General features: G+C 47.6%; 1 protein-coding gene across 2 annotated transcripts; it reads left to right on the forward strand.

The window, feature by feature from the left end:
- The first annotated feature begins 19 nt into the window (after positions 1–19).
- LOC100191820 (uncharacterized) lies at positions 20–12,172 on the forward strand. 2 transcript variants are annotated; one of them, XR_004852371.1, is made up of 10 exons: positions 20–637; positions 1,194–1,307; positions 1,393–1,437; positions 7,759–7,831; positions 7,917–8,029; positions 8,108–8,167; positions 8,462–8,509; positions 8,608–9,530; positions 11,618–11,679; positions 11,787–12,130. XR_004852371.1 is itself a non-coding variant. In NM_001137244.1 (10 exons), exons 1-10 carry the CDS (start codon positions 182–184, stop codon positions 11,842–11,844), a joined length of 1,098 nt encoding a protein of 365 aa, NP_001130716.1. In that variant the 5' UTR covers positions 56–181; the 3' UTR covers positions 11,845–12,172. The 2 variants fall into 2 exon arrangements, 1 of the variants encoding a protein (NP_001130716.1); NM_001137244.1 differs by having other exon boundaries at positions 56–637; positions 8,608–8,676; positions 11,787–12,172.
- The last annotated feature ends 14,704 nt before the right edge of the window (positions 12,173–26,876 follow it).

Below are 26,876 nucleotides of genomic sequence, written 5' to 3' on the forward strand. Positions count from 1 at the left end.
CCGGGCTCCTATTTATAGCCAACTGCCCCGAAAGCGATCTCGCCTCGGCTCATCTCATTTTTCTATTTCGGCCCCTCTACTGTTCCAATAATAATAAAAAGATTCTCGATTCGATTTACTCGCCAATTTTCAGTGAGCGGCGGCGATCGGCTTCGGATCGGCGCAGCGCGGCGGAGCGGAGATGGTTGCCGTGGCGGTGGATGGCCTGATCCGCGGTGCGGACGCCGTGCCGGCGGCGGAGAGGGAAGCGGTGAGGGCGGCAGCTGCGGAGGCGGCGGCCAAGGGCGGTGAGGGGGAATCGGGGAAGGAGGAGGTGAGGGAGTATGAGAGCGACATGAGGAAGCTGGAGGAGCTGCTTTCTAAGCTGAACCCCTCGGCGGAGGAGTTCGTGCCGCAGTCCCGCCGCCGCGTGGACGGCGGCGCTCCCCGCCTTTCGGCCGACGCGCCCGTGTTCGTGTCGCCGGCGATCGACTACTACGCGCGCCACCACCAGCTCCCGCCGCCGCCGCTTCTGCAGCAGCAGCAGCCGATGCACGTGCTGCAGTTTGTGGGTGGCGTCGGCGGGGTTGGCATGGGTGGCGGCGGGGGGATGGACTCCAGCAGCGACGGATCCGCCAATGGTCAGCCGAATCGACGGGTAATCGTTGAATTGCCGAGTCCGATTCGGTGTGGATAGTCTCCGGGTAGGGGTTTGCAGTGGGCTGTTTCTGGGTCAATCAATCGGTGGCCTTTGGACTTTTTCATGATGTTGATGGCTTTGGATTTTTGGACACTCCCGCGCCATCGCTTGCGGGAGATGATCTTTTGTGAGGGTTTTAGGTCTAGATTGGCTCATGGCTGCAATATAAAATTCAATCCATGTGCCAGGATCAGTTGATATTGACACTATGATACAGGGGACGTTTAAAAGATTCTCATCAGTTGCTTACTCCCTGATCCGTACCCTGCAAATGAATTTTGTCATTGGATTTTCGTTTTGGTTGCTTTCTCCGTCTATGTTCTCCCAACGTATTGTTTGCCAGTGCTATGAGTTGGGTAGTACAATTGGAGTATTTTCTTGTCATTGGATTTTCGTTTTGGTCTCTTGCTCCGTTATGTTCTCCCAACGCACTATTCGCTAGTGCTATGAGTTGGGTAGTACAATTGGAGTACTTTCATGAGAATAATGGGCTGCATTTGGTCTGTGATTACAGAGAAGGAACGGTTTCATCCAGGGGAGGAGAAGGATGATGGGTGCCCGGCCTCGTCGAGCTGACAGGGAGGATAGTGTGCGGCGGACAGTCTATGTCTCTGACGTTGATCAGCATGTAAATTCTTGAGAATGAGCTCTTTCATGTTTAGATATAGTTAGTTTTATATTTTTCTTGATCTATTAACCCATTTGATTTCCAGGTAACTGAACAGAAACTTGCTGAAGTTTTTTCAACCTGTGGACAGGTGTGTTCTTAGGTTTCTGATATTCAATCTACTCGAGGTCATATGATTATTATTTGTCTATATGCTGATCACAACAAATAACGAAATATGAACATCCAGGTTGATTGCAGTGGATGTTTGTATTTTATAGTAACTGGCATTGCTCTAGGATGTATGAATTTGTTAACAAGTTGGTTATGGCTGTAGTTTCGTTGTTCCTGAGCAATAAAATCCAGGTTTCCCTCAGTCTGGGGGAAAACTGATCACAACATTTGTCTCTTCTGGCTTAAAGATTGTAGGGGCGCATTTATTATCTCCAAGTCGTAAATTTTAATTTATATTGTTGGACATTCTGTACCTTGTTAGAATACTGGCATCATTGCATTATAAATAAGCTATCATGTGTACAGTTGAAATCTTATACTGTAATTTGTATGGTAGGTGAACAAAGAATGAATTTGCAATATAATCTGAACACATAATTTCAATTGTGAACTTAATTGGGTGCCATCTGGACTAATAATTCAGTTAATTGCACACAAAAAATAAATCAGTTATTGTTATTATTTATAACAAATTCCCATATTTGTTAGGTTTGGCTTCTTTTCATGTTTCCTTGTATAGACACTAGCCAAGGTATAATATCTCTTGCAGAATTAAGATCAATGTGGCCTAGCCTTTTGAATCAACCATATACTTAAAATGCTTTTCATGGAATTGCAGATTTGTGCTTCTGGTATACTTTTGTCAAGAATGCAGGCAACAACAACAACATAGCCTTTTGTCCCAATCAAGTTGGAGTAGGCTAGAGATGAAACCCACAAGAAACAAGGGTAGGAAAAAGAGACACCGAAAGGGTAAAAGAAAGACGGTATAGTTAAGAGTAAACAGAAAAAGGCAAAGATCATGGTTCGGACATGTTGATTGCTAGTCTCCAAGCGCACCTATCCTTAGCTAATTCCTTGGAGATATTCCACTCCTTAAGATCTCTCTTAATTGTCTCGTCCCAAGTCATTTTAGGTTGACCCTTACCTATTTTTACACTTAGTTGTTGCCTTTGTTGCCTTTTTGTCGGCCAACATTTAGCACCATATAATATCGCCAGACGAATCGTTGTCCTATAGAACTTACCTTTAAGCTTTTGTGGCACCCTCTTGTCATAAGGACGCTAGAAGCATGAAACCATTTCAACCAATCGGCTAAAATTCTATGCTTAATAGTTAACATCTTCATCAATGTCACCATCCTAATGTAGCGTTGATCCTAAATATCGAAAAGACTCTATACTAGCCACCAGTTGCCCATCGAGGGTAACATCTCCATTCTTATGTCTAGTCGCGTTGAAAACACACATCATGCACTTGGTCTTGGTCCTACTAAGTCCAAACCTTTCGACTCCAATGTGGCTTCCACAACTCTAGCTTCCTATTAACCTCTTCCCTACTCTCATCAAGTCATCAACTAACACCACATCATCAGTAAAGAGCATACACCAAGGGATATCCCCTTGTATGTCCCTTGTGGCCTCATCCATCACCGTAGCAAATAAATAAGGACTTAATGCTGATCCTTGATGTAGTCCTATTTTAATTGGAAAGTCACTAGTTTTGCCATCACATGTTCGGACAAATGTCATTGCATCCTTGTACATATCCTTGATGAGAGTAATGTACTTAGTTGGGATTTGTGCTTCTCCAAGGCCCACAACATGACATTTCTCGGTACTTTGTCATATGCCTTCTCAAGTTAAATAAAAACTATGTGCAAGTCCTTCTGCTCTCTATATCTCTCCATAAATTGCCATATGAGGAAAATTGCCTCCATGGTCGACCTTCCAGGCATGAACCCAAACTGGTTTTAGGTCACACATGTCACTCTTCTTAAGCGATGCTCGATAACCCTCTTCCAGAGCTTCATCATATGGCTCATCAGCTTAATCGCATGGTAATTAGTATAACTTTGAACATCTCCCTTCTTAAAGATTGGTACTAATATACTTCTCCATTCTTTAGGCATCCGGTTTGATTGAAAGATGAGGCTAAAAAGCTTAGTTAACCATACTATCGCTCTGGTACCTAGGCATCTGCACACCTCCATGGGGTTGCCATCAGGGCCCATCGCTTTACCCCCATCCTCTTCAGAGCCTCCATGATCTCTGTGTTCTGAATTCTCCTCAAAGTATCTATTGGTATCGTCAAAAGAGTCATCCAACACAAGGTTAGAACTTTCATTCTCCCCATTAAACAACTTGTCGAAGTACTCTCGCGATCTGTCCTTCATCTTCTTATCCTTCGCCAGAAGTCGATCTGTCTCATCCTTGATGCATTTGATTTAGTTAATGTCCCTTGTCTTCCTCTCACGGATCCTAGCCATCCTATAAATGTTCTTCTCTCCCTCCTTTGTGCCTTGCCGTTGATAAAGGTCATCATACGCCTGCCCCTTTGCTACACTCACGGCTCGCTTTACAACCCTCTTCGCTATTTTATAGCCCTTGATGTTGGTTGCACTCTTATCAAGGTGGAGGCGCTTGAAACACTCCTTTTCCTTAATAGCCCTATGCACCTAGTCATTCCACCACCAAGTGTCTTTCGTTTCCGGTTTGCCTCCCCTACTCACACCAAACACATATGAAGCCACCTTCCGAACACATGTTGCCATCTTTAGCCACATGTCGTCTGCATCTTCTTCCCAAGCCCCTTCCCTAGCATCCTGTCGTTAAACGTTTGTGCCACTTCCCCTCTAAACTTCCACCACTTCATTCTCGTGATCTTGGCATATTTGTCCCGGTGGACACAGACTCGAAAACAAAAGTACGCCACCACAAGCTTGTGTTGAGGGACATCAGACTTCCTAGGTATCTCCTTACAATCTTTTTTTTTTCTCGAACACGCAGGAGAACTGCGCGTCATTATATTGAAAGAGAGAAAGGTCCGAAATGGACCAAAGTACAAAGCCCTAACAGGCAAAATACATAGAAAATAAAACAGTGTAGCCTCATGCACTAGGAAAAGCCCTAGCCCCCCATCTCCTTACAATCTAAGCAAACACGTCTATTCTCTCTCCTTGCAAGGATAAAGTCGATCTAGCTCGATTGTTGACCATTGTGAAAGGTCACTAGATGTGATTCCTTCTTTCTAAAGAAGGTATTCACAATCAACAGGTCATAGGCTAACGCGAAGTCCTAAACATCCTTCCCTCTTGGTTCCTACTACCGTACCCCCTCCCCGTGCAGTCGCTCGCAAACTACATTAGTCGCACCCACATGGCCGACGAGGTCTCCTCCTATGAAGATTCTCTCACTGATAGGCACAGTGCTACCCATGTTATCCAGATCTCCCCAAAATTGCCTCTCTGTGCTCTCACTAAGACCTACCTGAGGGGCATAGACACTGATCACATTCAAAGTCGCATCTCCAACTACCAGCCGAACTAGGATAATCTGGTCACCTTGCCTCCTAAGGGTGGTGGGATACCGTAGGAAGTGTCGGGAGCGGTGGCTTACGGTGGAAGAGTAGCGGGAAAGGGGGTCAGGAAACTGGGAGCCGTAGGGGCTACGTGCGAGGGAAGGCTCCCTGGCGTAGGAAACAAAGGCGCGGCCATGGAAGTGGAGTCGAGGGCGCATGCGCGCTGGTGAGGGACGCTGGCAAGGGAGAGGGCGGAGATCGCGCTGCTGCGACAGGTAGAGGCTGCATCACTGTTGCAGGGCAGCGCGGGGAGCGATTGCTGGGCCGGGGGCCAAGCGGTGGAGAGGGAGACACGAGGCTGCTGGTGAGGGGGTCAACAACAGGATGGGGATGGGACTGCGTGGCAAGGATGAGATCTGCGGCGCAGTGCAGCGAGGAGTCGCCAAGGATGAGGTGTGGGTGATGCCGAAAGCAGCAGGAAGCGTCAGGGCGGCGGTTGCGCCGAGCACCGCGGGGATCTGCAGACCTATGCTGGAGGGGACAGCGACGACGCGGCTGTCCGCGCCGGAGAGGTCCGCGGCGGCGTATGCTGTGGAGGGCGCGCTTGGGCCGGTCGCGTTGTCTGCCATGGAGACTCCGACGGCTGGGGTCGGGGACGCGCGTCGGCAGTAGGGGAGCACGGGCGCAGGCTGCTTAGCTGGGGTGCGCCGCGCCAGGGAGGGTCACCGGAGTCAGGGGATCCGTACAACTGGGGAAGAGGCACGTCGACCTAGAGATGGCAATGGGTACCCGCTACCCGAAACCCGATGGGTTTTTGCTCTATTAGGGTATGGGTTTGGGTCAATTTCTGTACCCATGGGTTTGTTAATAGGTTAAAGTGGAAACCCAACGGGTACGTGGGCATGGGTTTGTTCTTCCACTACCCATACCCGCAAACCCATGGGTTTTTAAAACCCGCCTTGAAATCAACATTCCTTATAAATATGTCTCATAATATTATTAATTGAATATGTTCTAATTGAAATAAACTTCATGTAACAAATTTTAAGCTAAAATTAGTTATCACTTGTTCATTTTATGATAGCTTATTAATGTATTGATTGTCATTTACATGATGGATTATTTGTTATGTTGATGTTAGTGGGTATGGGAAACCCGTTGGGTACCCGAAACCCGCATGGGTATGGGTTTGGGCAAAAATTTATACCCGTCGTGGGTATGGGTTTTTTAGCGGGCGCATTTTTTCTTCGCGGGTATGGGTTTGGGCAAGTAATACCCTGCGGGTTTTTACCCATTGCCATCTCTACGTCGACCTGGGCGTCCATTGGCGGCGGCAGGGGCATGGTTAGCGGTGGAGGAGACATCGACTGCGTACGTCACGACGGAGCTGCTTGAATCCAGGGCGGGCACGACGGCCGTGGTGGCCAGCGCGACTGTGGCGGAGCTGTCGACGGCAAGTGCTATGGTGGGTGGGCGCGGCTAGGGAGAGGTGAGGCCGAACCCCGGCGGCCCCTAGGCGCCGCGCGGTCGCGGGTAGGAGCCACGACCGTCCATGGCGGCGGCGGCACCAGGTAGAGGCGGTGGTGGTGGAGGGATGCCAACGACCAGGGAGATGATGGGTGGGAGGGAGGGGAGAGGTGGCGGCCAGCAGGTTACTGTAGCTGGCGGCTGGGGTTGGGGAAGAGGACTAAACCTACTTTGATACCATGTTGGTGACTGAAACCCTAACCCTAATTACGGTTGGGAGTGAATATATATAGTGGAGTGTTGTGGGCCAAGGCCCATTACAATGGAGGTATACACAGAGACGTAAACAACACTCTAACACTAACATCAACGACTATCCTTAAGGCTTTTGTCGATCAAGATACCTACACCATTCCTACCCAAACTTGCTCCCGTGTTCCAACGCTTGAAACCAGTATCCTCCACCTCCTTCGCCTTATAGCCCTTTCATTTAGTCTTCTGGACGCATAGAATATTTACACGCCTCTTAATCGCTACATCCACTAGCTCCCCTAACTTACCTGTTAGGGACCCTACGTTCCAACTGCCTACACGAAATCTAGTTGGTTCGACTAGCTTCCTTACCCTTCACACCCGTCGAGAGAGATGTGAAGACCCTTGTTCATTTTTCACTACATCCTGGCGTTGATGTAGCACATCACTAAGGAAATGACGACCTGGTCCTTGCTCACTTAAGCAAGCATCTATTTTGTATTCATCTGAGAAAAGTAGAACAAAAATTTCCTCTTGGGTAACCAATGGCCACTGAGCATGTAAATCCTGTGTAATCAGCCCATGAAATGATGATGGTGAGGTCTACTTGTGTGCTCACGTAGGCCATAGTCTTGAGGCACATTGTGTGAAACCTTGTGCTCACTGTGCTCAAATCTATCTGATCCAACGAGGCAGCAAGGTCTTCAGACACTGAAGCTGCAGGTGCAGCCAAGCCATTTTCCAGGGTTTCCTGTTTCATTTGTTATGCTTGGGTGTTGAGGAGGGTTTTTTTATCCCTGGCCACATTTCCCCCCTGATTGCTTGATGTGTATTCCCTCCTTGCCCAGAAGGAATCAAGTTGTACACTAATCCCTAGTTTCTACCTAAGGTTAGTTAGAAATATTAAGGAAAGATGGAAGTTCTCAAGGCATTGTGTTCAGATTGATAAGCATGAATGATTACTCCTTTGGCATTTCAAAAGGGATAGTAACATAAAACTGGGGTAGATGGATTATATTGTTTTGTAAAACATGAGTACTACCTATATGCAGAGTTTAAATTTAAATCCATATTATGTAAACAGGTAGCTCAAACATGGTCGTTTCACTGCAGCCTGTCCACTGCAGTTTCAAAATGGTTCACAATGTGGGCGATGTTGTGTGGTTACATTTTATCTTTCTATGTTTGACTTACTACGACACATCTTTTTCACATGTAGGTGGTAGATTGCCGTATCTGTGGTGATCCTAACTCAGTGCTTCGTTTTGCTTTTATCGAGTTTGCTGATGACGGTAGTAGCTTTTGACATGACAATTGTCATTTGATAGTCCTATGTTGGTGTAAGAAACATTCTTTAACAAAGCTGTTTTTCTGCAGTTGCTGCACAAGCAGCACTAGCACTTGGTGGAACCGTGCTTGGCTTTTATCCTGTCAAGGTTCTGCCATCAAAGACAGCAATTTTACCTGTGAACCCTAAATTTCTTCCTCACGTAAGTAGACAGATAAATTTACGTTGCCTGTTAATGTTAAATCTCTGTAGTAAATGCATTATCTTCGTTATCCTGCAGACTGATGATGAGAAAGAAATGGTATCCAGGACTGTGTATTGTACTAACATTGACAAGAAGGTATGTTTTGTTCTATGTCATTTCTGTTCCTCTTTTATTATGGCAATGTTAATTGCTGAAACTCAAAAGTAAAAGGACATTTCAAATGCAAAGCTCTCCTTTTGAGGCATTCTATTTTCCTTTTCTGTTCAAGTGCTATATATAATTATTGTACTACAACTTAAGGCACGTACATTTACATAGAAACCAAGTGTGTTTGGGTGTGCCCCTTTTTTCTTTGTAATATAAAGATACACTGCTATCTTGCATGTTCTAGAGAAAAATGTACTACAACTTGTTGCTTTTTTTGTGTAGATCGCAGAAGATGAAGTGAAGCAATTCTTTGAGGGAACATGTGGTGAAGTATGTGACCTCTACTCTTTTGTTGTAGGCATGTGTAATGTGTTCTTTTACCTGACTTGAGTATAAATAATCTGGATACATAACTATCTTCCCTTTAGGTTTCTCGTCTGAGGCTACTTGGTGATTATGTGCACTCCACATGCATCGCTTTTGTTGAGTTTGTCCAAGTAAGTTAAAATGGAACTTTAAAATTTAATATCGTCACAAACAAATCAATTTTTGTATCAGACATAATGGCAAACACATTAAATGAACAACACAAACACTTATTCATGTAAGCATTTCCTGTTGGAAAGGCGAATATTGCAATATTTTGTTTGTAAAATCGTCTAATTGTTGATTGCCCTGTAGCAATTTCGACGTTGAACTTGTCTTTTTCCATCCATCCACATCTTATTTCTTCCAGCCTGCATGATTCACTTTATTCTTCTCAAATGCTTAGTATTACCTGATTCATATTTGGATCATTTATTTGTATTGCAGCTGTCATCATTGATCAAGCTTTAGTTATTGAAGTAACTAAGGGCTATTAGCAGTCATTTGAATTTTCATTTTTGCTTTGGGTGGCAAGTTTCAAGAGTTTCTACTGTAGTAGAAAGCTTCTTGTACACTATCATGTAGAACTGATGTCAATCTATAAGGCCTTTTTGTTTCCTAACAGATAAAGTATGGTCAACTACTGATTCATGCCTATCTACTACTCTACCAGCATCTTTCTCCTGGCTTCATCTGCATCTCACCTTCTTACTGCTTTTATTCTGTGTCAGCTACCAGTCTTCTAGAAACTTGTTACTCCCTCTTACAATATTTATCCTTGGCCTCAGGAAAATATGTTCCACAATATTTCTCCATTCATGATATCAAGACTAGTCATTTCTAGGTTTTCATTATCTATCTCAAGTATAATAAAATACTTTGAAAGAAGATAACTACTTCTATCATATTATTTGTTAGGGATATAGATGGTCATTCTACGTTGATTTTTTCCGTGGAAATAGCACATTCTTGGTTTAAGTGGAAGGTAACTATGGATGAATATTGTAGAACAGATGGATTATTTTACATCCTCTTACACGGCACACGGGCACACACAACCATATGTGTTTACATTACTTGGATCATTTATGTTTCAGTCCTGAGTCCTAATTACTATAACACAGATACTTCAAATGACCATGTCTTCTTTTGTCGTAGTTTCTGATTTTTGAAAACATACTGATAATACATGTGCCTGTAAGGTCAGCAAGTTGTGGGCAATTTTGTAGTTTATGTTGGGCTACGTCCTTTTAGCAGCAACCAAGCACCCAACAACATTGAACTTTCAAGTATAAGAAATTTATAAGAACATGCTTTCAACTGAAACGACCCACAATTGCAAAGCAATTAATTGCCAAGTAGTACTGAAACGAACTTGGGCTTCATTAATATTTATGATCTCTTTGGTGATCCAAACTGGAGGTATGATCAGTTACTTTGCATGCAGAGAATTGAAATGTACTCCCTCTGTCCCAAAATATTAGTCGTTTTAGCATTTGAGTAGATTCATACAATACTTAATGTATGTGTTTTATATATGTCTAGATTCATTGTCATCCATTTGAATATAAACATAAAATTCAGGGCTAAAACGACTAATATTTTGGGACAGATGGAGTATACCTGTACGTATATATGCAATGTAATTTAACATAACATGTCATAACCTGAAAAAAAGTTACATTAAACATGCAGTTTGTTACCCAACGGAGTCATATCTGTACCAGTTGTCTGTCAATGGTGTCTCCAGAAATAGTAACACTGCAATTATCGTACTATACAAGTATACAGTATAAAAGCAAGTACTGAGCATGTTGCATTATATTTTCGAACCTAATAAAATCATGTTATTATTGAAGATTTTAAGAAATATGTCATTTTTTTAAATTGTTAAACTGCATGCATTAAAAAGCATCCTTCATATTCTGCGAAAGGGCCTCTAGCTGAGTTAGCTAGGTGGTCTGAGTAGTACTCCTCAGGTCCTGGGTTCGACTCCCCGTGGGGCGAATTTCAGCTGCGGTTAAAAAAAATCTCCTCGTATGTCTCACGCCAAAGCATGCCAAAGCACAGGTCTAAGGCCTGGTTGTAATTGTTCTCACATGGCCACCAGATCGCGGGTTCGAGACAGCATCCCCATATTTGCAGGGGAAGGCTTCTACCCTGAGGTGCATAAGCACAACACTAGTCAGGTAGCTCTGCCTAATCCACCAATCTCCAATAGGTGATCAGACAGGCCGCTTGATTAGGACTTTATGTGATGCCTAGGCAGGCTAGGTGACACCTTGGGCAATGAATTCCTTAGCGAAGTAATAGTTTCATTAGTTAAACACAATTTATCTAGATGTTTGTTTTTCCTGATAAACTCAAGTTCATAACAGAACAGTGATTTATGTGATTTATCTCACTTATGTGAGCTGTACGTCGTTGAGATTTTTATTAGGAAAATTTTCTTTGGATACATAACAAGTACACGGAAGTGTTAAAATAGGATCACAAGAGTCTCTCTTTGGCGAAAGGGCCTCTAGCCTAGTGGTTAAAGGCTTTCAAGAAGCACCTCCAAGATCTGAGTTCGATTCCTCTCGGGGGCAAATTTTCTGGATTGGTTAAAAAAAATCTCCTCGTTTTGCCTCATCCGCTCTCGGGTTATGATGTCCCGTGCGCCACCCTTTGGTTGGGCTGTTGTAGAGTGGAGTGGACGGTTGATGCTGACTCGCTAGTGATAGGGGAGTGTAGGGTTCGGGAATTTTCTCAGCCGAGACCAATATTTTGGTCTCTTCTTAACCATCAGTGGGTTGTGTGCATCCTTGAGTGTTGACTCCAGGCATTAATACCGGGAGGGCAATCATTTCCCTCCCTGACTGTCCGAGTTTTTAGAGTCTCTCTTTGTCACCTGCATTTTTTCCCTGCCTGAAGCACCACTTCTATTTTTGCGTCCTTTTAATGATATGAAACCTCATTTTTGTATCCTTATAATGATATGAAATCTGATATATCTTGAATGGATGAGACATTTATTTGTCTGACAATTTGTTCCTTTTAGGAGCTTGACCGTTTAAAATTCTGTTTATGCAGGCAGATAGTGCTATTCTCGCTCTGAACTGCAGTGGCATTGTTCTTGGAACGCTTCCTGTTAGGCAAGAACATATTTTCTGCATGTGCTCGGAAGTTCTGATCATGGTAAGGGTGCCTGTCTCCCATGTTTTTTTGCTTACTCTCTGCTCTGTACTGTTGGTTTTTGCAGGGTGAGCCCATCAAAGACACCAGTCCGCTCGCGATCGCCCCGTGTGACGTCATACTGAATTCGGCTCATCTGAAGCCGTCGTCCAGGGCAGCAAATTTCTGGGCAACAAAGCCCTAGTCGTGTGGCCTTAGAGACTGCCGCATCGCGGATAAGTAATTGTCGTTGAGCAGAGTTCTCGTTGGTTAAAGTCCAGTCTAGTAGGAGGCGCAGAGACCCGTCTGTATGGTCGCTGGGAGATCTATCTTGACCTCCTTTTTCTGTTCTTTTTGGTCTTAGTTATCGTGGTTGGATTCTATAGCAGCCTTGACAGGCATTCGAACAACAATGTTTATGGTTATCCTATCCGCTTTGGACTCTTAAGCATGTTTTCCCAGTCTTTAAATATTAAGAGATAGTTTGGTAACTATATTTTTTCGAGGGATTCATATTTTTTCAAAGGAAAATAAACTAATTTCTATTGGAAAAATGCAAATTCCGTGGGAAAATGGGGTTTCCAAACTGCTCTAAAAAGCTAAAATTACGGTAGTACTTCCCGTGTTTAAATATTAAAAAGCTAAAATTATGCATAAATGAGAATTGAAACCATGATTATTGCCTTTAAATCTATATTTATATTCAGATAGCCAATAAAACATACATGTCTTTGTATTTTTTGTATTTTATACTTAAGTATATAAATACTTAAATGAAAACGGAAACTATAGCAACATAAGACACTTTGCTAGTATTTTTTATGCCTAAATACTTTTAACTCTTCAAATAAAACTCATGTCACACATTGATCATTATGAAACATGTGCGCTTGAGGCTACAATGAAAATAGAGAAAAGAACCAGTGCGAAACCTACGTTGAGCAGGTCTTGAATCCCGGGCGTGGATTGGTTTACACCACATTGGTAGAAAGAAAAGACAAGAACAAAACTCCGCGTCTTCAGCCTGGTTCGATTGACCATGAATTGTTTGAACCGATTAAATCTTATATAAATTAGGCTATTTCTGTCTCATTGTTTTTGTCACGAATCAAAAGTCGTCACATCATATATTACTATATAAGATATAATTATCTTAATGTATATTATTATATATTGTTTTTGGATGCGTTTGGTTGTGGGATAACCAGAACAGAGACGTTCTCTAGCGTTCTCTTATGTCCTAATTTTGAGGCCATTGGAGACAACACTGGGATAGTTCTGTCTCAACCATTAACCATGAACCAAACAACCTTATTTGAGGTATCGTCTCATCTCGTCATGTCCTGTCATTGCAACCAAACACACAGTCCCATAAGACAATTAAATGTTAGATATGTATAAGAGTATAGATTGTGGGTCACTTAGATGGTTCAGGTTCTGATGTCTATGATCTAATGCATGAGTGGTATCTTCATCAAGATACTGCTTTATTTTCCTTTTTCCCCTTACTCACATGCCACATCAGCTTTCCATCATATATGGCATGTATTAAGGGGGTGTTTGGTTTCTATCTTTCTTTTAAACTTTAGTGATTAAAGTTTAGTCGCCTTTAGGCACTAAAATCTCAAACTGAATGACTAAGGATGTGTTTGTTTAGCGGGTTGGAATGAGTTCAACCCATAACAACTCGTTTTTGGTTCAAAAGGCTTGCGGGTTAGGTTGGTTCTGGGTCGAAATACTTCTTCAAAATATGGGTTCTAAGGATTCCTTAAAAACAAGCGAACCATTTCGACCCACTTCCTCTCTCTTCTGTCACCCATGCCTTATCCACTCGAGACTAGCACAGGGGCATGTCGCCACTGCCGAGGGACCCCACCGTCCTACCCCCCGATGTTAATCCTCCGTCTGCCTCCAGTCGTGAGTCCCCCACTGGCCTGCCCTCCAGTGTGCTGGCCTCCATCAGCGCCGTCAGGCTCCCCCACCGGCTTGCTGCGCCTCCCACCGTCAGTCCCCCCACTGGCCTGCCCTCTGATGCCATCGTCTTCTCCGATAGGCACAACTTGCGAGCCTTGCTAGTGCTATCGTCGAACAGGTAAAGGTCATTGCTCGTCATAGCCTAGACAAGCCTGCTAGTCATGGCAAATGTTAAAAATTCACTGAAATATATCTTGATGTTGTTGGAATGTTCTTTAATTATGACTGAAATGTAACAGTGAGACCTCATCACTAAAATTTATGACTTGGTTAATAATGGCTTTAATTTATGTATATATTGTGCTTATAGATTTCTCAAATATTAAAATAGTGTCGATTTCATTTATTTTGAATGATGTCATCTTATTGAATTGAAGATATTGTCGGCGTTTCGACCCCGGGGGGTCCCTGGACCGACGAGTAAATTGTCGCTGCGTGTCCCAGCCCAGATGGATCAGCGCGAGATGGAACACAAGGGGGGAAAAAGGGAACCACGGCTCGTGTTATCCTGCGCCCAGGGCGGATGCGCTTGCAGTAGGGGGTTACAAGCGTTCGCGAGAGAGGCAGAGAGCCTGTTCGTCAGCCCCGTCCTCCAGCGCGGCCACCTTCTCGTACGAGGGCCCTGGACCTTCCTTTTATAGATGTAAGGAGAGGGTCCAGGTGTACAATGGGGGATGTAGCAATGTGCTAACGTGTCCAGTAGAGAGGAGCCAGGGCCCTATGTACATGCCGACGTGGCTGTCGGAGAGGTGTTAGTGCCCTGTGCATGTGATGTCGTGGCTGTCGGAGGAGCGCTTGAGCCCTGTAGAAGCACAGCTGTCGGGGCTGTCGGGTCCTTGCTGACGTCTCCATGCTTCCGTAGGGGGCTGTGAACCGCCGTCGTCATGGGAGCACTTGGGGTGCCATGATTACTTGTTTACCGGGGCGAGCCAGATGGGACGCCGGTCTTGTTCCCCGTAGCCTGAGCTAGCTAGGGGTAGGGTAATGATGTACCCCCCTATGACGTGGTGGGTCCTAGCCCAAGGTCGGGTGAGGCGGTGACTCCTCCGAGGTCGAGGTTGAGTCCGAGCCCTAGGGTCGGGTGAGGCGGAGACCGTCTTCCGAGGCCGAGGTTGAGTCCGAGCCCTGGGGTCGGGCGAGGCGGAGCTTCCTATGGCGCTTGAGGCTAGACTTGGCTGCTGTCAGCCTCACCCTGGCGGGTGGCACAGCAGTCGGAGCAGGGCAGGTGGCGCTGTTTTCCTGTCAGGTCAGTCAGTGGAGTGGCGAAGTGAATGCGGTCACTTTGGCCCTGCCGACCGAGGAGCGCGCGTCAGGATAAGGCGTCAGGCGATCCTTGCATTGAATGCTCCTGCGATACGGTCGGTTGGTGAGGCGATCTGGCCAAGGTTGCTTCACCGCGAAGCCTGCCCGAGCTGGGCCTCGGGCGAGTCGAAGGTGCGCCCGTTGCTTGAGGAGGCCCTCGGGCGAGGCGTGAATCCGCCTGGGTCTACTGTTCCTGCCTGAGGCTGGGCTCGGGCGAGGCGAGATCGTGTCCCTTGAGTGGACGGAGCTTTGACCTGTATTGCGCCCATCAGGCCTTTGCAGCTTGTTCTGATGGTGGTTACCAGCCGAGTTTAGGAGTCTTGGGGGTACCCCTAATTATGGTCCCTGACAGTAGCCCCTGAGCCTCAAAGGGAGTGTTGGTACTCGCTTGGAGGCTTTGTCGCACTTTTTTGCAAGGGGACCGGCCTTTCTCGGTTACATTTTGTTCCGGTGGGTGCGCGCGAGCGCACCCGCCGGGTGTAGCCCCCGAGGCCTCGGAGGAGTGGTTTGACTCCTCCGAGGTCTTAGTGCCTTTCATGACGCCTCAGCCGGTCTAGTTGTTCCCTCATGCGATCTGGTCGTAGCCCGAGTGCACAGTCAGGTTCTGAGTTCTCGGGCTGGTATGTTGACGCTGTCAATGGTTTGGCCGGAGCCGGGTTTGCGAGAGCAGCCCCCGAGCCTCTACACAGAGCGAGAGGACGGTCAAGGACTGACTCGGCTTTTGTCATACGCCCCTTCGTCGCCTTTCCGCAAGGAGGAGGGGGGGGGGAAGCGCCATGTTGCCCTCGGAGGGCGCCGAACATGGTGTCTCCAGTGAGTTGCTAACGGGTGATCCGAGTGGACGCCCGTGCCCCGTTCGATAAGGGTCGGCTAGTGGCCCAGAGGCGCGCTCCAAAAGTACCTGCAGGTGATTTGCCGGACCTGGTCCCGTTTGATAGGGTCCGAGGGCTCGATGCCTCCCTCTGATGGGATTCCGTTACAGAATCGCTCCTGCTGGTCTCGGAAATGTCCTAGGGTACCTCGGAAGCGTAGCCCGAGCCTCGGCCATGTATCGGACGTACCCAGAGTCATCCCTCGCTCTGTGTGTTCTGAGGCGGCCGTCGAACCCTTCGGGGGGCCAGCCTTCGAACCCCTGATCAGTAGTGGGCGCGGAGCCCGAGTGCTCTAAGGCGGCTATCGAACCCTTCCGAGGGGCCAGCCTTCGAACCTCTGATCAGTAGTGGGCGCGGAGCCCGAGTGCTCTGAGGCAGCTGTCGAACCCTTCCGAGGGGCCAGCCTTCGAACCTCTGATCAGTAGTGGGCGCGGAGCCCAAGTGCTCTAGGGAGGCTGTCGAAACCTTCCGAGGGGCCAGCCTTCGAACCCCTGATCAGTAGGAGGGCTCGGGGCCCGCTTCCTTCGCAGAGAAGGATCCCTTTCGGAGTATCCCCTTTCCCGGTTCCTGTAGCAAGAGAGAGAAAGGGGAAGAGGAAAAGGATACGAAATTGAACGATGTGGCGCACCTTTTTTGACGCGGTCATCATGGCGGAGGTGAAGCGTCGCCCGCTTCGCCTGCCAAAGGTGTCGCCTGCCCTGCCGTGGAGTTAATGCGACGGGACGAGTGGTTCGCGGGGTAGCCGTTGCGCGAGCCGTTCGAGGGACGGAACACGGGCGCGTCATCTTCACGACGTGGGAGAGGGCTCCCCTGCTGCTCCAGGAGGGGACATGAACCTGCAGACGATTTGACTGTTGCTTCCGCCCGCCTGCCGCCGCCATTACTGCCGGTCCACTTTTGGCCATATCGATCGTCGCGCCTTCTCCCGCGGCCGACTGACCTGTGACCGATGTGCTTGGTTGGCACTGTTGGGCCATGCACAGGGTTGCCTCGAGTCACGGCACTAGTTCCGCAGTCGAGAAGGCGCAGCATTAGCGTAAGTGGCGGTGCAGTTTTTCGCACGTAGTGACCGGCGCGCCGGTTACATGACGTGTGGGCCTGGGCCTCCACGCTGGATGCGTTGAAGTTGAAGGGGTGCGTCTTCATGGTGTAGTTGCACGCCGCCTGCATGGCGGTCCGCCCTTTCACCCGCTGGTTTAGGCGAAGATGGAGGAGTGCTTGTAATCGTTGGGCGGTTACACGATCCGCGCACGGCGGTTTGGCTTCTTCTGTCCCAGGCCAGCTTGCATGTCGTGTGGGACCCAGCCCTCGTGTCGTAGGGGGAGGACCCTGGAGCACGTTGGTGAAGACTTAGTCCGCGACGCCTGAGGACGCGAGCGGGGAGAGTCGCCTTTAAAAAGGGATCGACCCCCCGAGTGGTAGCCATGCCTTCGCACTCTCCTCATGCATTGTGTCCTTCCGCCTTCCGAGCCCCCGGATGGGGAGCGCCCGCGTTGCCTTCGTCTCGTTGTGGGAGGAGCACAACCTCGTGGAGGTTGGCACCTTTCAGCCATCGCTCGGCTTCAAGGATTTTCATCAGGCAGCTCGGCTGCATCCCCTCACCAATGGTCACCCAGGACGGTGACCACCAGTTCGATGGTGGGGAGAAGCAAGCCGGGCTGCGGCCTCTGCCCCGCCCTCAGCTTCAAGGATCTTCATCATCCTTGCTGGGGCGTAGGGCGAGGCGAGCCGGGGCCTGCCTTCGCGTGGGCTGGCGTCCCGCCTCTTCCTCCGACATCTGGGGGTGGAAACCATCCTCCAGCTCTGCGGAGGAGGCATCCTCCAGCCATGCCGGGGAAGGCGAACTGTTGTTGCCCAGCCAGGGTGCAGCATTCCGTCCTTTATCCGGGCGACTGTGGCCGGCCGCACCGGAGGGTCTCACAACACATCGTACGCCATGAGGGCGGTACTCGTGTTCTGGGACGGTCCCATTCTCGTTTTCGTGGCGAGAACGGGGGTGAGGACCTGCCGGTGCGCTTTGGGGCGGCCGGCGCTCGCTGGTGCGGTGTTGGTGGGCAGGTGGACGCCGCCGTCGGTGCTGAGGTGGTGGCAGCTGGAGAAAGCTTCTCTGCCGACGAGATCGTTGGCGCCATCTGCATTCCGGGCCTCCGGCTCTTTGACTTTAATATCTGGTTCTCGTCCCCCGTGAGGGGACACGAACGAGAGCCTTCCAGCGGTAGCGTTCGCCCTGGGACCATCGCTGCTGCTGCAGAGGTCGCTGGTGAGTCACCCGGAGTTTGTCGTCCCGCAGGCCCTCCGATGTGGAGATTGTTCATACCCGCGGGAGTGGAACCGGAGTTCCGTTTGTAATGGCACCTTGAGTGTCGGTGTTTGTTCATTCTGGCTGTCGCGGCCTGAACATCTAGGTATTTGAGTGCAATACCGTGTTTTTCCTCATTTCGAGCACCAGGACTCGCCTGTCGGCTAGCTGAACCGCTTAACCGAGCGTGAGTTGCTCTGTGCGGAAGGTAACGAGTGAGGTATCCGTATCCCGGAGGCGTAGGAGTCCCTCGGCTCGGTCGGCCTTGCCACTCAAGGCTTTTCTTGCTCAGTTAAAGAAACCTTCGGCCGCTCTGCGATGAGCCGGAGGCAGCGGTGTCAGTGTGGACAGAGGCGGAGTCGGCTCGAGAAGAAGCTTCGTCGGCCCAGGAGCAGGTGACTTCCCAGGCCGAGGAGGCGTAGCAGCAGCGATTGGAACCTGGCCAGGTCATCCACTGGCGGGACCGACGCCAGAGTCGGGCTGCCGAGGCCATGAGCCGGGCTGATTTCCTCGGGGGACAGCTCGCTGAGGCTATGGAGCGGCTGGTCGAGCCATCCGCTTGGGCCGGGTTCCTGGAGGAGACCCTGGTGGCGATGGCCCAGGCGCGGTGCTGACATCTTCCTTCAAGGTGGAGATCCTTCGCCCATGTCGCCGTCCTAGGCCGGGCCAGATTCCGCCGAAGGTGGAGACGATGCCGAGGGTGCTGCTGCTCCCCCTATTGATGTCTGAACCTGCAGGAAGCAGTTTGTCTGTAGTGTGCGTATGTTTTTTGCGGCTGCCGAGGCCAAAACGCGTTATCGTCATGCTATAAAGCTGTGTTTATTTTCCCCTTGTTTCGAGTATCAGGACTTGTTTGTCGGTAGCAAAATCGCTCATCCGAGCGAGAGTTACTTATCGCGGAAGGTGATGAGTGAGGTATCCGTATCCCGGAGGCGTAGGAGTCCCTCGGCTCGGTCGGCCTTGCCGCTTACGTGTACTCTTGCTTGTCCGCAGGATTCTGTTATCGATATAGTCGAGAAGGCACGAAAAATCGTTTTGGCAGAAAAGTTTTCGAGCGTTAAGACTTGTTCGGTCAGCAGAATCGCTTATCCGAGCGTGAGTTACTTATCGCAGAAGGTGATGAGTGAGGTATCCGTATCCCGGAGGCGTAGGAGTCCCTCGGCTCGGTCGGCCTTGCCGCTTACGTGTACTTCGTCGTTTTCAGGATCCCGCTATCGAAGTAGTCGAAAAGCGCGAAAAACATTCTGACAGAAAGACTTTTTCGGAGGAAAAATTTGACGCAGAGGGGGTTCCCCCCTTCTAGCCCCCGAGGGAGGGTCGGGCTTTGCCGAGGCAAGGCTGACCCTTCCTTGATGGTTAGACCTTATTTGTGTATGTAAAGAGAACGAGGCATATGAACGACTTGAAAACATCTTAAGGGTAAAAACGACGTAGCTGTCGGATGTTCCAAGCGTTGCTGTAGACCTCGCCTTGACTGTTGGCCAGCTTGTATGTTCCGGGCTTCAAAATCTTGGCGATGATGAACGGCCCTTCCCAGGGAGGTGTGAGCTTGTGGCGCCCTCGGGCGTCTTTTCGTAGCCGAAGCACCAAGTCCCCCACCTGGAGGTCTCGGGACCGAACCCCTCGGGCGTGGTAGCATCGCAGAGACTGCTGATACCGTGCTGAGTGTAGTAAGGCCATGTCCCGAGCCTCTTGCAGCTGGTCCAGTGAGTCCTCTCGCCTGGTATGGTTGCTTCGGTCGTCGTACGCCCTTGTCCTCGGGGAACCGTATTCTAAGTCTGTGGGCAAGATAGCCTCGACCCCATAGACTAGAAAAAATGGCGTGAAGCCCGTGGCTCGGCTTGGCATCGTCCTCAGACCCCAGACCACCAAGAGGAGTTCCTTCATCCATCGCTTGCCGAACTTGTTGAGGTCGTTGTAGATCCTCGGCTTAAGTCCCTGCAGAATCATGCCGTTGACACGCTCTACCTGCCCATTCGTCATGGGGTGAGCTACGGTGGCCCAGTCCACCCGAATGTGGTGGTCCTCACAGAAGTCCAAGAACTTCTTGCCAGTGAACTGGGTGCCGTTGTCGGTGATGATGGAGTTTGGGACCCCAAAACGATGGATGATGTTGGTAAAGAACTCCACCGCCTGCTCGGACCTGATGCTGTTTAGGGGTCGGACCTCGATCCACTTGGAGAATTTGTCGATGGCGACCAACAGGTGCGTGAAGCCCCCGGGTGCCTTCTGCAAGGGACCGATGAGGTCCAGACCCCACACAGCAAACAACCAGGTGATGGGTATTATTTGCAGGGCCTGAGCAGGCAGGTGTGTCTGCCTTGCATAGAATTGACACCCTTGGCAGGTGCGTACAATCCTAATGGCGTCGGCCACCGCGGTTGACCAGTAGAAACCTTGTCGGAAGGCGTTTCCAACGAGGGCTCGAGGTGCTGCGTGGTGGCCACAAGCCCCCGAGTGTATTTCTTGCAATAGCTCCTGACCTTCGGCGATGAATATGCATCGCTGGAGGATGCCTGAGGGTAGGGATGGATCCGGATATTTATTCGGATGTCATTTTTTTGGTCTTCTTTCTTCGATTGTGAACTACTAACATATAGAATTTGCTATATAAATTTATATTCTTGTTTTTAGCATTGAGACTATTAATCTTCACAAAAAATAAACATTAAATTCATTCTATATCTTTTTAAATAATTCATATAAAATTCGGATGTCTATCCGAATACGGATTCAGATGTTTTTTCACCTTTTTTGTTCTAGGGAGAAAATAATGTACATAAAAAATTATACACAAATTTATTTAAATACTTCATAATATTCTTAATAACATTGCCAAAAATTAACTTTAAATTCTATGTATATCTATTCTAAAATATTAGATTTGTGATACAAGTCGGATGTTTTAGGAACATCCCTACCTGAGGGGCTGCAGTGGTAGAGCTCCTTCTCGTCACCCAGCAAGACGAACGACTTGGCGCGCCGCGCCAGTCTCCGAGCTTCGGCTCTGTCGAGGGGTAGCTCTCCTCAGTAGAGATATTGCAGGTATGGGGTCTGCCAGTTTCGATTAGGCGTGACCCCATTCCGCTCTTCCTCGACGCGCAGTGCCTCACCCTCGGGGGCCGAGGGTGCCTCGGGCTGGGCCGAGGCCTCCCCGGGCTCGGGCGTGTCATCGGTCTTGACGGAGGGTTGATGTAGGTCTCGGGAGAAGACGTCCGGGGGAACCGTTGTCCGCCCCGAGGTTATTTTAGCCAGCTCGTCCGCAGTCTCGTTGTACCGTCGAGCGATGTGGTTGAGCTCGAGCCCGTAGAACTTGTCTTCCAGGCGCCGAACCTCATCGCAGTAGGCTTCCATCTTCGGGTCACGGCAGTGGGAGTTCTTCATGACTTGGTCGATGACAAGCTGCGAGTCGCCACGAGCGTCGAGGCGCCGAACCCCTAGCTCGATGGCGATGCGCAACCCGTTAACTAGAGCCTCGTACTCGGCCACGTTGTTTGATGCCGGGAAATGGAGGCACAACACGTAGCGGAGGTGTTTCCCGAGGGGTGAGATGAATAGCAGGCCCGCACCCGCTCCTGTTTTCATCAGCGACCCGTCGAAAAACATGGTCCAGAGTTCCGGTTGGATCGGAGCTGCTGGAAGCTGGGTGTCGACCCATTCAGCCACAAAGTCCGCCAAGACTTAGGACTTGATGGCCTTCCGAGGGGCGAACGAGATTGTCTCGCCCATGATCTCCACCGCCCACTTTGAAATCCTACCCGAGGCCTCTCGGCACTGGATGATCTCCCCTAGAGGGAAGGATGACACCACAGTCACCGGATGAGACTCGAAGTAGTGTCGTAACTTTCGCCGTGTCAGAATTACCGCGTACAGTAGCTTCTGAATTTGCGGGTAGCGGATTTTGGTCTCGGACAGTACTTCTGAAGGAAACGGGTGACGCCTAAGAGGGGGGTGAATTAGGACTTCTAAAACATTTACTAAACTAGGCCACAATTAAATCCCTAGAGCAAAACCTATGCCAATAATCAAACTAGAATGTGCAAACTAGGTTTTGTCTAAGTGTTGCTATCTCTACCGCAAAGGCTAAGTTTCAATCTACACTAGATAAGTATGAATTCAAGATTGAAACTTAAATGCTTAATATAAATGCGGAAACTTAAAGAGCAAAGTAGAGAAGCAAACTCTCATGGATGACGCTGGTATTTTTACCAAGGTATCCGGAACCGCGCAAGGTCCCGACTAATCCTCGTTGGTGCCCCTACGCAAAGGGAAGCCCACGCGAGGGCCAAGCACCTCGGTCGAGTAACTCCGTAGAGAGCCGCGGGCCTTCTCCACGCGCAAGTGGTGCTCCGCTTCCGGCTCCTCTCGGACGCTCCCCGCCGTCTCCACTATCGAGCTTCCGGTCGAAACGCCGCGGGCCTCGTTCCCTCCGGTACACGGTGGCGGCCGTGACACAAACGCGGTTGTCACGGTCTCGCAAGACTCTCGCCCCGCTCGGTACAATTACAACGACACACGCAAGAGCCGAGGGGTTGTGAGGTTTGTCTAAACTCACTCAACAATCTAGGGTTCACCTAAAGCAAGCGCTAAAGCGGTCTAACTAACCTAAGCACTTCGCAAAGCACCTACGCTAATCACCGAGTGATTCTATTAAGCACTTGGGTGTTTGAGCTCTTGGAAATGTGCACTATATGCCTTGGTATGTTGCTTGGGCTCCCACACCTCCAAATGGCCGGTTGGGTGAAGTATATATAGGCCCCAACTCAAATATAGCCGTTGGAAAGCAGTTCTGCAGCTTTCTGCGGCGCACCGGACAGGTGCACCGGACTGTCCGGTGGCGCACCGGACATGCCACGTGTACTAGCCGTTAAAAGTAGCCGTTTGAGCTTCCGAAGATGGCGCACCGGACATGGCGCACCGGACGGTCCGGTGTGCACCAGACAGCCCATGTCCGCTTGTCGTATTTTGGCCGTAACTTTTAGCTCCGAACTCCGATTTCGATGATCTTGTACTTTTTGGAAAGCTTATGAAATTATCTACATCCCAGAATTGAAGCCATACCAGTTTGAGCAAATTTGGCACACCGGACAGTCCGGTGTGCACCGGACATCCCATATGCTGCTCTTGTTTTTTCAGCAATTCCGACTTCGTATTGTGGGCATAACTTTTAGCTCCGAACTCCGATTTTGATGATCTTGGACTTTTTGGAAAGCTTATAAAATTGTCTACATCTCAGAGTTGAAGCCATGTCAGTTTGAATAGATTTGATGTTGTGAAACACTTCCAATTCAGTCAGCCCTTCCTCTCAACTTTATCAACTTCACTTTTGTTTTGTAGCTTTGTATCTCACTTCTACTTCTTGATGTGTTGGACTCTTAGCATGTATAAAGTGTCTTCAATATTACTTTGTAATGTCTTCTATGAGTCTTATAATGTCTTCTTTGAGGTGTTGCATCCTCAGAGCCTCAGTCCAATCCACTTTGCATCCTGTGAACTACAACACACAAATACTTGGGAAATACATTAGTCCACAGGTTATGTTGATCATCAAACACCAAAACCTATTGAGCTAAATGGCCCGGGGTCATTTTCCTTACAATCTCCCCCTTTTTGGTGATTGATGACAACACAACCAAAGCAAGCAAATAATACAATTATTTGAATGATAATATGCAATCTACTTGCTAAGATGCATGTTTGTCCCCACAATGTGATATTATGGACTTAAGCCTCCCCCTAACTCCATAACTCAATTCCTTCCTATTTTTGGACCAAATAACCAAAACCACTTGAAAAACCATTAGTAAATATAAAATTTTAAATTAGTGGTGTTTGGTGTTTGATATAGTTTTCATTGCTTTGGTCCCTAAACTTCTCCCCCTTTGGCATAAGGAAGACATTAAAAGCATGTAGGAAGAAAAAATGGACCTCAGATGATTACTCCCCCTAAATGAGTGTTCTCCTTTAGAAAGAATTTTCTCCCCCTTTAGAGACGAAGAAAAACTCCCCCTGACAGAGATCTTCTACTTAGGAAAAAGCATGTGAGAAATAGAGGTGCAAAACATGATTTGAAAAGACTAACTTCCCTTATGCATATGTAACATAATATGAGTTAACCACTTATGCATTTTTAGCAACATGGAAGTATATGATATGAAATATAGTCTAATCAAATATTGGAGAAGACATGTAAATGATACTAGATGTCGTCTCAAAAGATACCGATTGAAGTTCAATGGCGAGCTTGAGAGACATGAGAGTTCTTGGAGATTTTGCAGTGGAAGCTTGTTGTCTTTCTCCGGGGACTTCATTTTCCTTACAATGAGACTACTACATGAAATAGACTTGAAAACAGGTATTAGTCTCAAAGACTTAGATTATAGAGTAATCTCCCCCTGAAAGTGTGCATACAAGTTTGAATACTTGTAGGAGACATGCACTTTGATTTGATATCAAGTGGGGCAGATTATCCATAATCCGAGCTTTGGCACATATAAGTTAAATGATACCAATTGAAGGATATAAGTTTTTGAAGCATTAGTATCATTTACTTAGGAATGTTAAATAAGCTATGTGCCGTGCTTAATTAAAACTTTTTAAACCATGTAGGTTTGCTTAAGAATATGAAATGAGAACGAGCAATCCTACCATGTGATTTACCTAGTATGCATGCATTGTTAATCTAAAGCAAGTACCAAATGAAATACTAGGCATGAAAGGTAAAACTAGATACAAGAAAATAGATACACATATATAGAAATAAGGAATACAATAAATCTAGTTACCTTAGTCATGGGTGGGAAATTTGGGTCCAAAATATACACTAACCCACTTGGCAAAGAACTTGATCCAATATGATGTATCCCATGATATACATCCCAACTTTGCCAAGTCTCCAAATTCCCGTTGTCCTTCGGACCACTCACTTCCCTTTCGGGATCCAAACCTTCTTGGTGCTTTTCATAATTGAAATTATTTCCTTTGGCACCCAGATGCGTTTGGCCCCCTTTCCTTTGTTGGCTTGCTTGTTGGCCTTGATTGCTATCACCTTTCCATTCTTTTTCTTCTTGATCAAATATGGTGTAGCAGCCTTTTTGTCAACCTTTTTGATGTAGGTGTTGGAGATTTTGCTTGATGGCTTTTGCTTGAGCTTTTGCTTGAGCTTTTGCCTTTGCTTATCCTCGGTCATCGCCTTGCATTGGAAAGACTTATGGCCTTCCTTGTGACATAGTCTACAAATCACAGTTTCTCCCTCTACAGGCTTGTTCACTCCCGCAGTGGTGTTATCCTGTGGAGGTCGGATTTGTTTGGCTTTGCCTTTCTTGTCATACAAAGCCTTGCCAAGGCGAGCCACTTCTTGCTTTAATTGTTCATTTTCCTTTGCAACCTCATCCGAACATGTCTCTACAACAATATTCTCAACAAAGACTTGGTTGCAGGGGTTAGAATCATCAATTAAATCAAAGCAGGAAATAGAAGCATCTTTCTTAATTATTTCAGGTATTTCAACTAAAGATGCTACTGGGGTGCTACCAATGTTTTCTAGCTTAGTAGTTAGCTCATTATTGTGTATGCTAAGAATTTCCATTTTCTCTAGCAAATTTTCAATAGCTTCTTGGGAGCTAGCTAACTTAGCCTTAAGTTTTTCATTCTTTTTAATAACGCTATCATCGGTAGCAGTGGATGGAGCACTAGACTCTAATAGCTCAATTTTAGTTGATAGCTCACTATTTAAGTTTGCAAAAGTTTCAAATTTTTCTAGCAAACCTTTGTAATTATTTTGAGAGCTAATCAACTTATTTTTCAAGGTTTTAAGTTGAGCTTTTTGTTTAGTGCAAACATCCTGAAAAAATTCAACGGCTTTCGCAAGCTCATCTATGGAGGGCTTTCCCTCACCTTCATCATCACTACTACTTTCATCACTAGAGGATGGAATGCTTTTGTTACCTCTTGCCATAAGGCATTTGTGTGATGACCGTGATGAGCGTGATGAGGATCGGTGGCTGCGTGTCCTTGGTGGTTCATCTTCGCTTGAAGAATCATCCCAAGTTTTGACACTTGTTAGCGCCTTGCCTTTGTTCCTCCCCTTTTTGGGTTCGGCCATAGTTGGACAGCTGTCCCTGAAGTGGCCCTTTTCCCCGCATACGAAGCATCCTCTCTTTCTTTGCTTTTTCCTGTCAATGTTAAAGAGAAGATCCTCTACCTGCAGAAGTACACCCATTAGATTAATCTTGTGAATCATCCCCATTACCTTTCCGACGCGTCGGATTGTTTCTTCGTCCTTGGAGGATGATGTGCATGGTTGATTATCTTCATCATCATCACTTTGTTCCTCTTCCTCTTCTTCACTTGAGGAACTTGGAGTGGGAGCCTTCTTTTTGCCCTTCCTTTCATCACATGCAAAAGCATATGGCCTTGAGGAGGTTGGCTCCTCTCCCCGACACATTTTTCGCGACATCTCAAAGGCCGCGATTTTTCCAATCACAATGGTCGGGGTCATGTTACCCAAGTCCTCCATGTTGTGAAGGATAGTGATGATGCTCCCATATCTTCGTTGTGGTAGCAGGGAGATAATCTTCCTCACAATATCCGCATCACCTAGCTTATTAATGCCAATAGAATTGAGCTCATTGATAATTAGATTCAAACGAGAATACATGTCTCTAACAAGCTCATCATCTTTCATAGCAAAAGAATTATACTCATTTAAGACTAGGCAATGTTTTTGCTC

Source organism: Zea mays, chromosome 9 (assembly GCF_902167145.1).
Source record: "Zea mays cultivar B73 chromosome 9, Zm-B73-REFERENCE-NAM-5.0, whole genome shotgun sequence".
In the NCBI taxonomy this organism is placed as follows: Eukaryota; Viridiplantae; Streptophyta; class Magnoliopsida; order Poales; family Poaceae; genus Zea; species Zea mays.

Coding starts and splice junctions, on each gene's coding strand:
- LOC100191820 (NM_001137244.1), top strand. CDS start 182: ATGGTTGCCGTGGCGGTGGATGGCCTGATCCGCGGTGCGGACGCCGTG. Junction 1,308..1,392: donor TCTCTGACGTTGATCAGCAT/GTAAATTCTTGA, acceptor TTTGATTTCCAG/GTAACTGAACAGAAACTTGC. Junction 7,832..7,916: donor TATCGAGTTTGCTGATGACG/GTAGTAGCTTTT, acceptor GTTTTTCTGCAG/TTGCTGCACAAGCAGCACTA.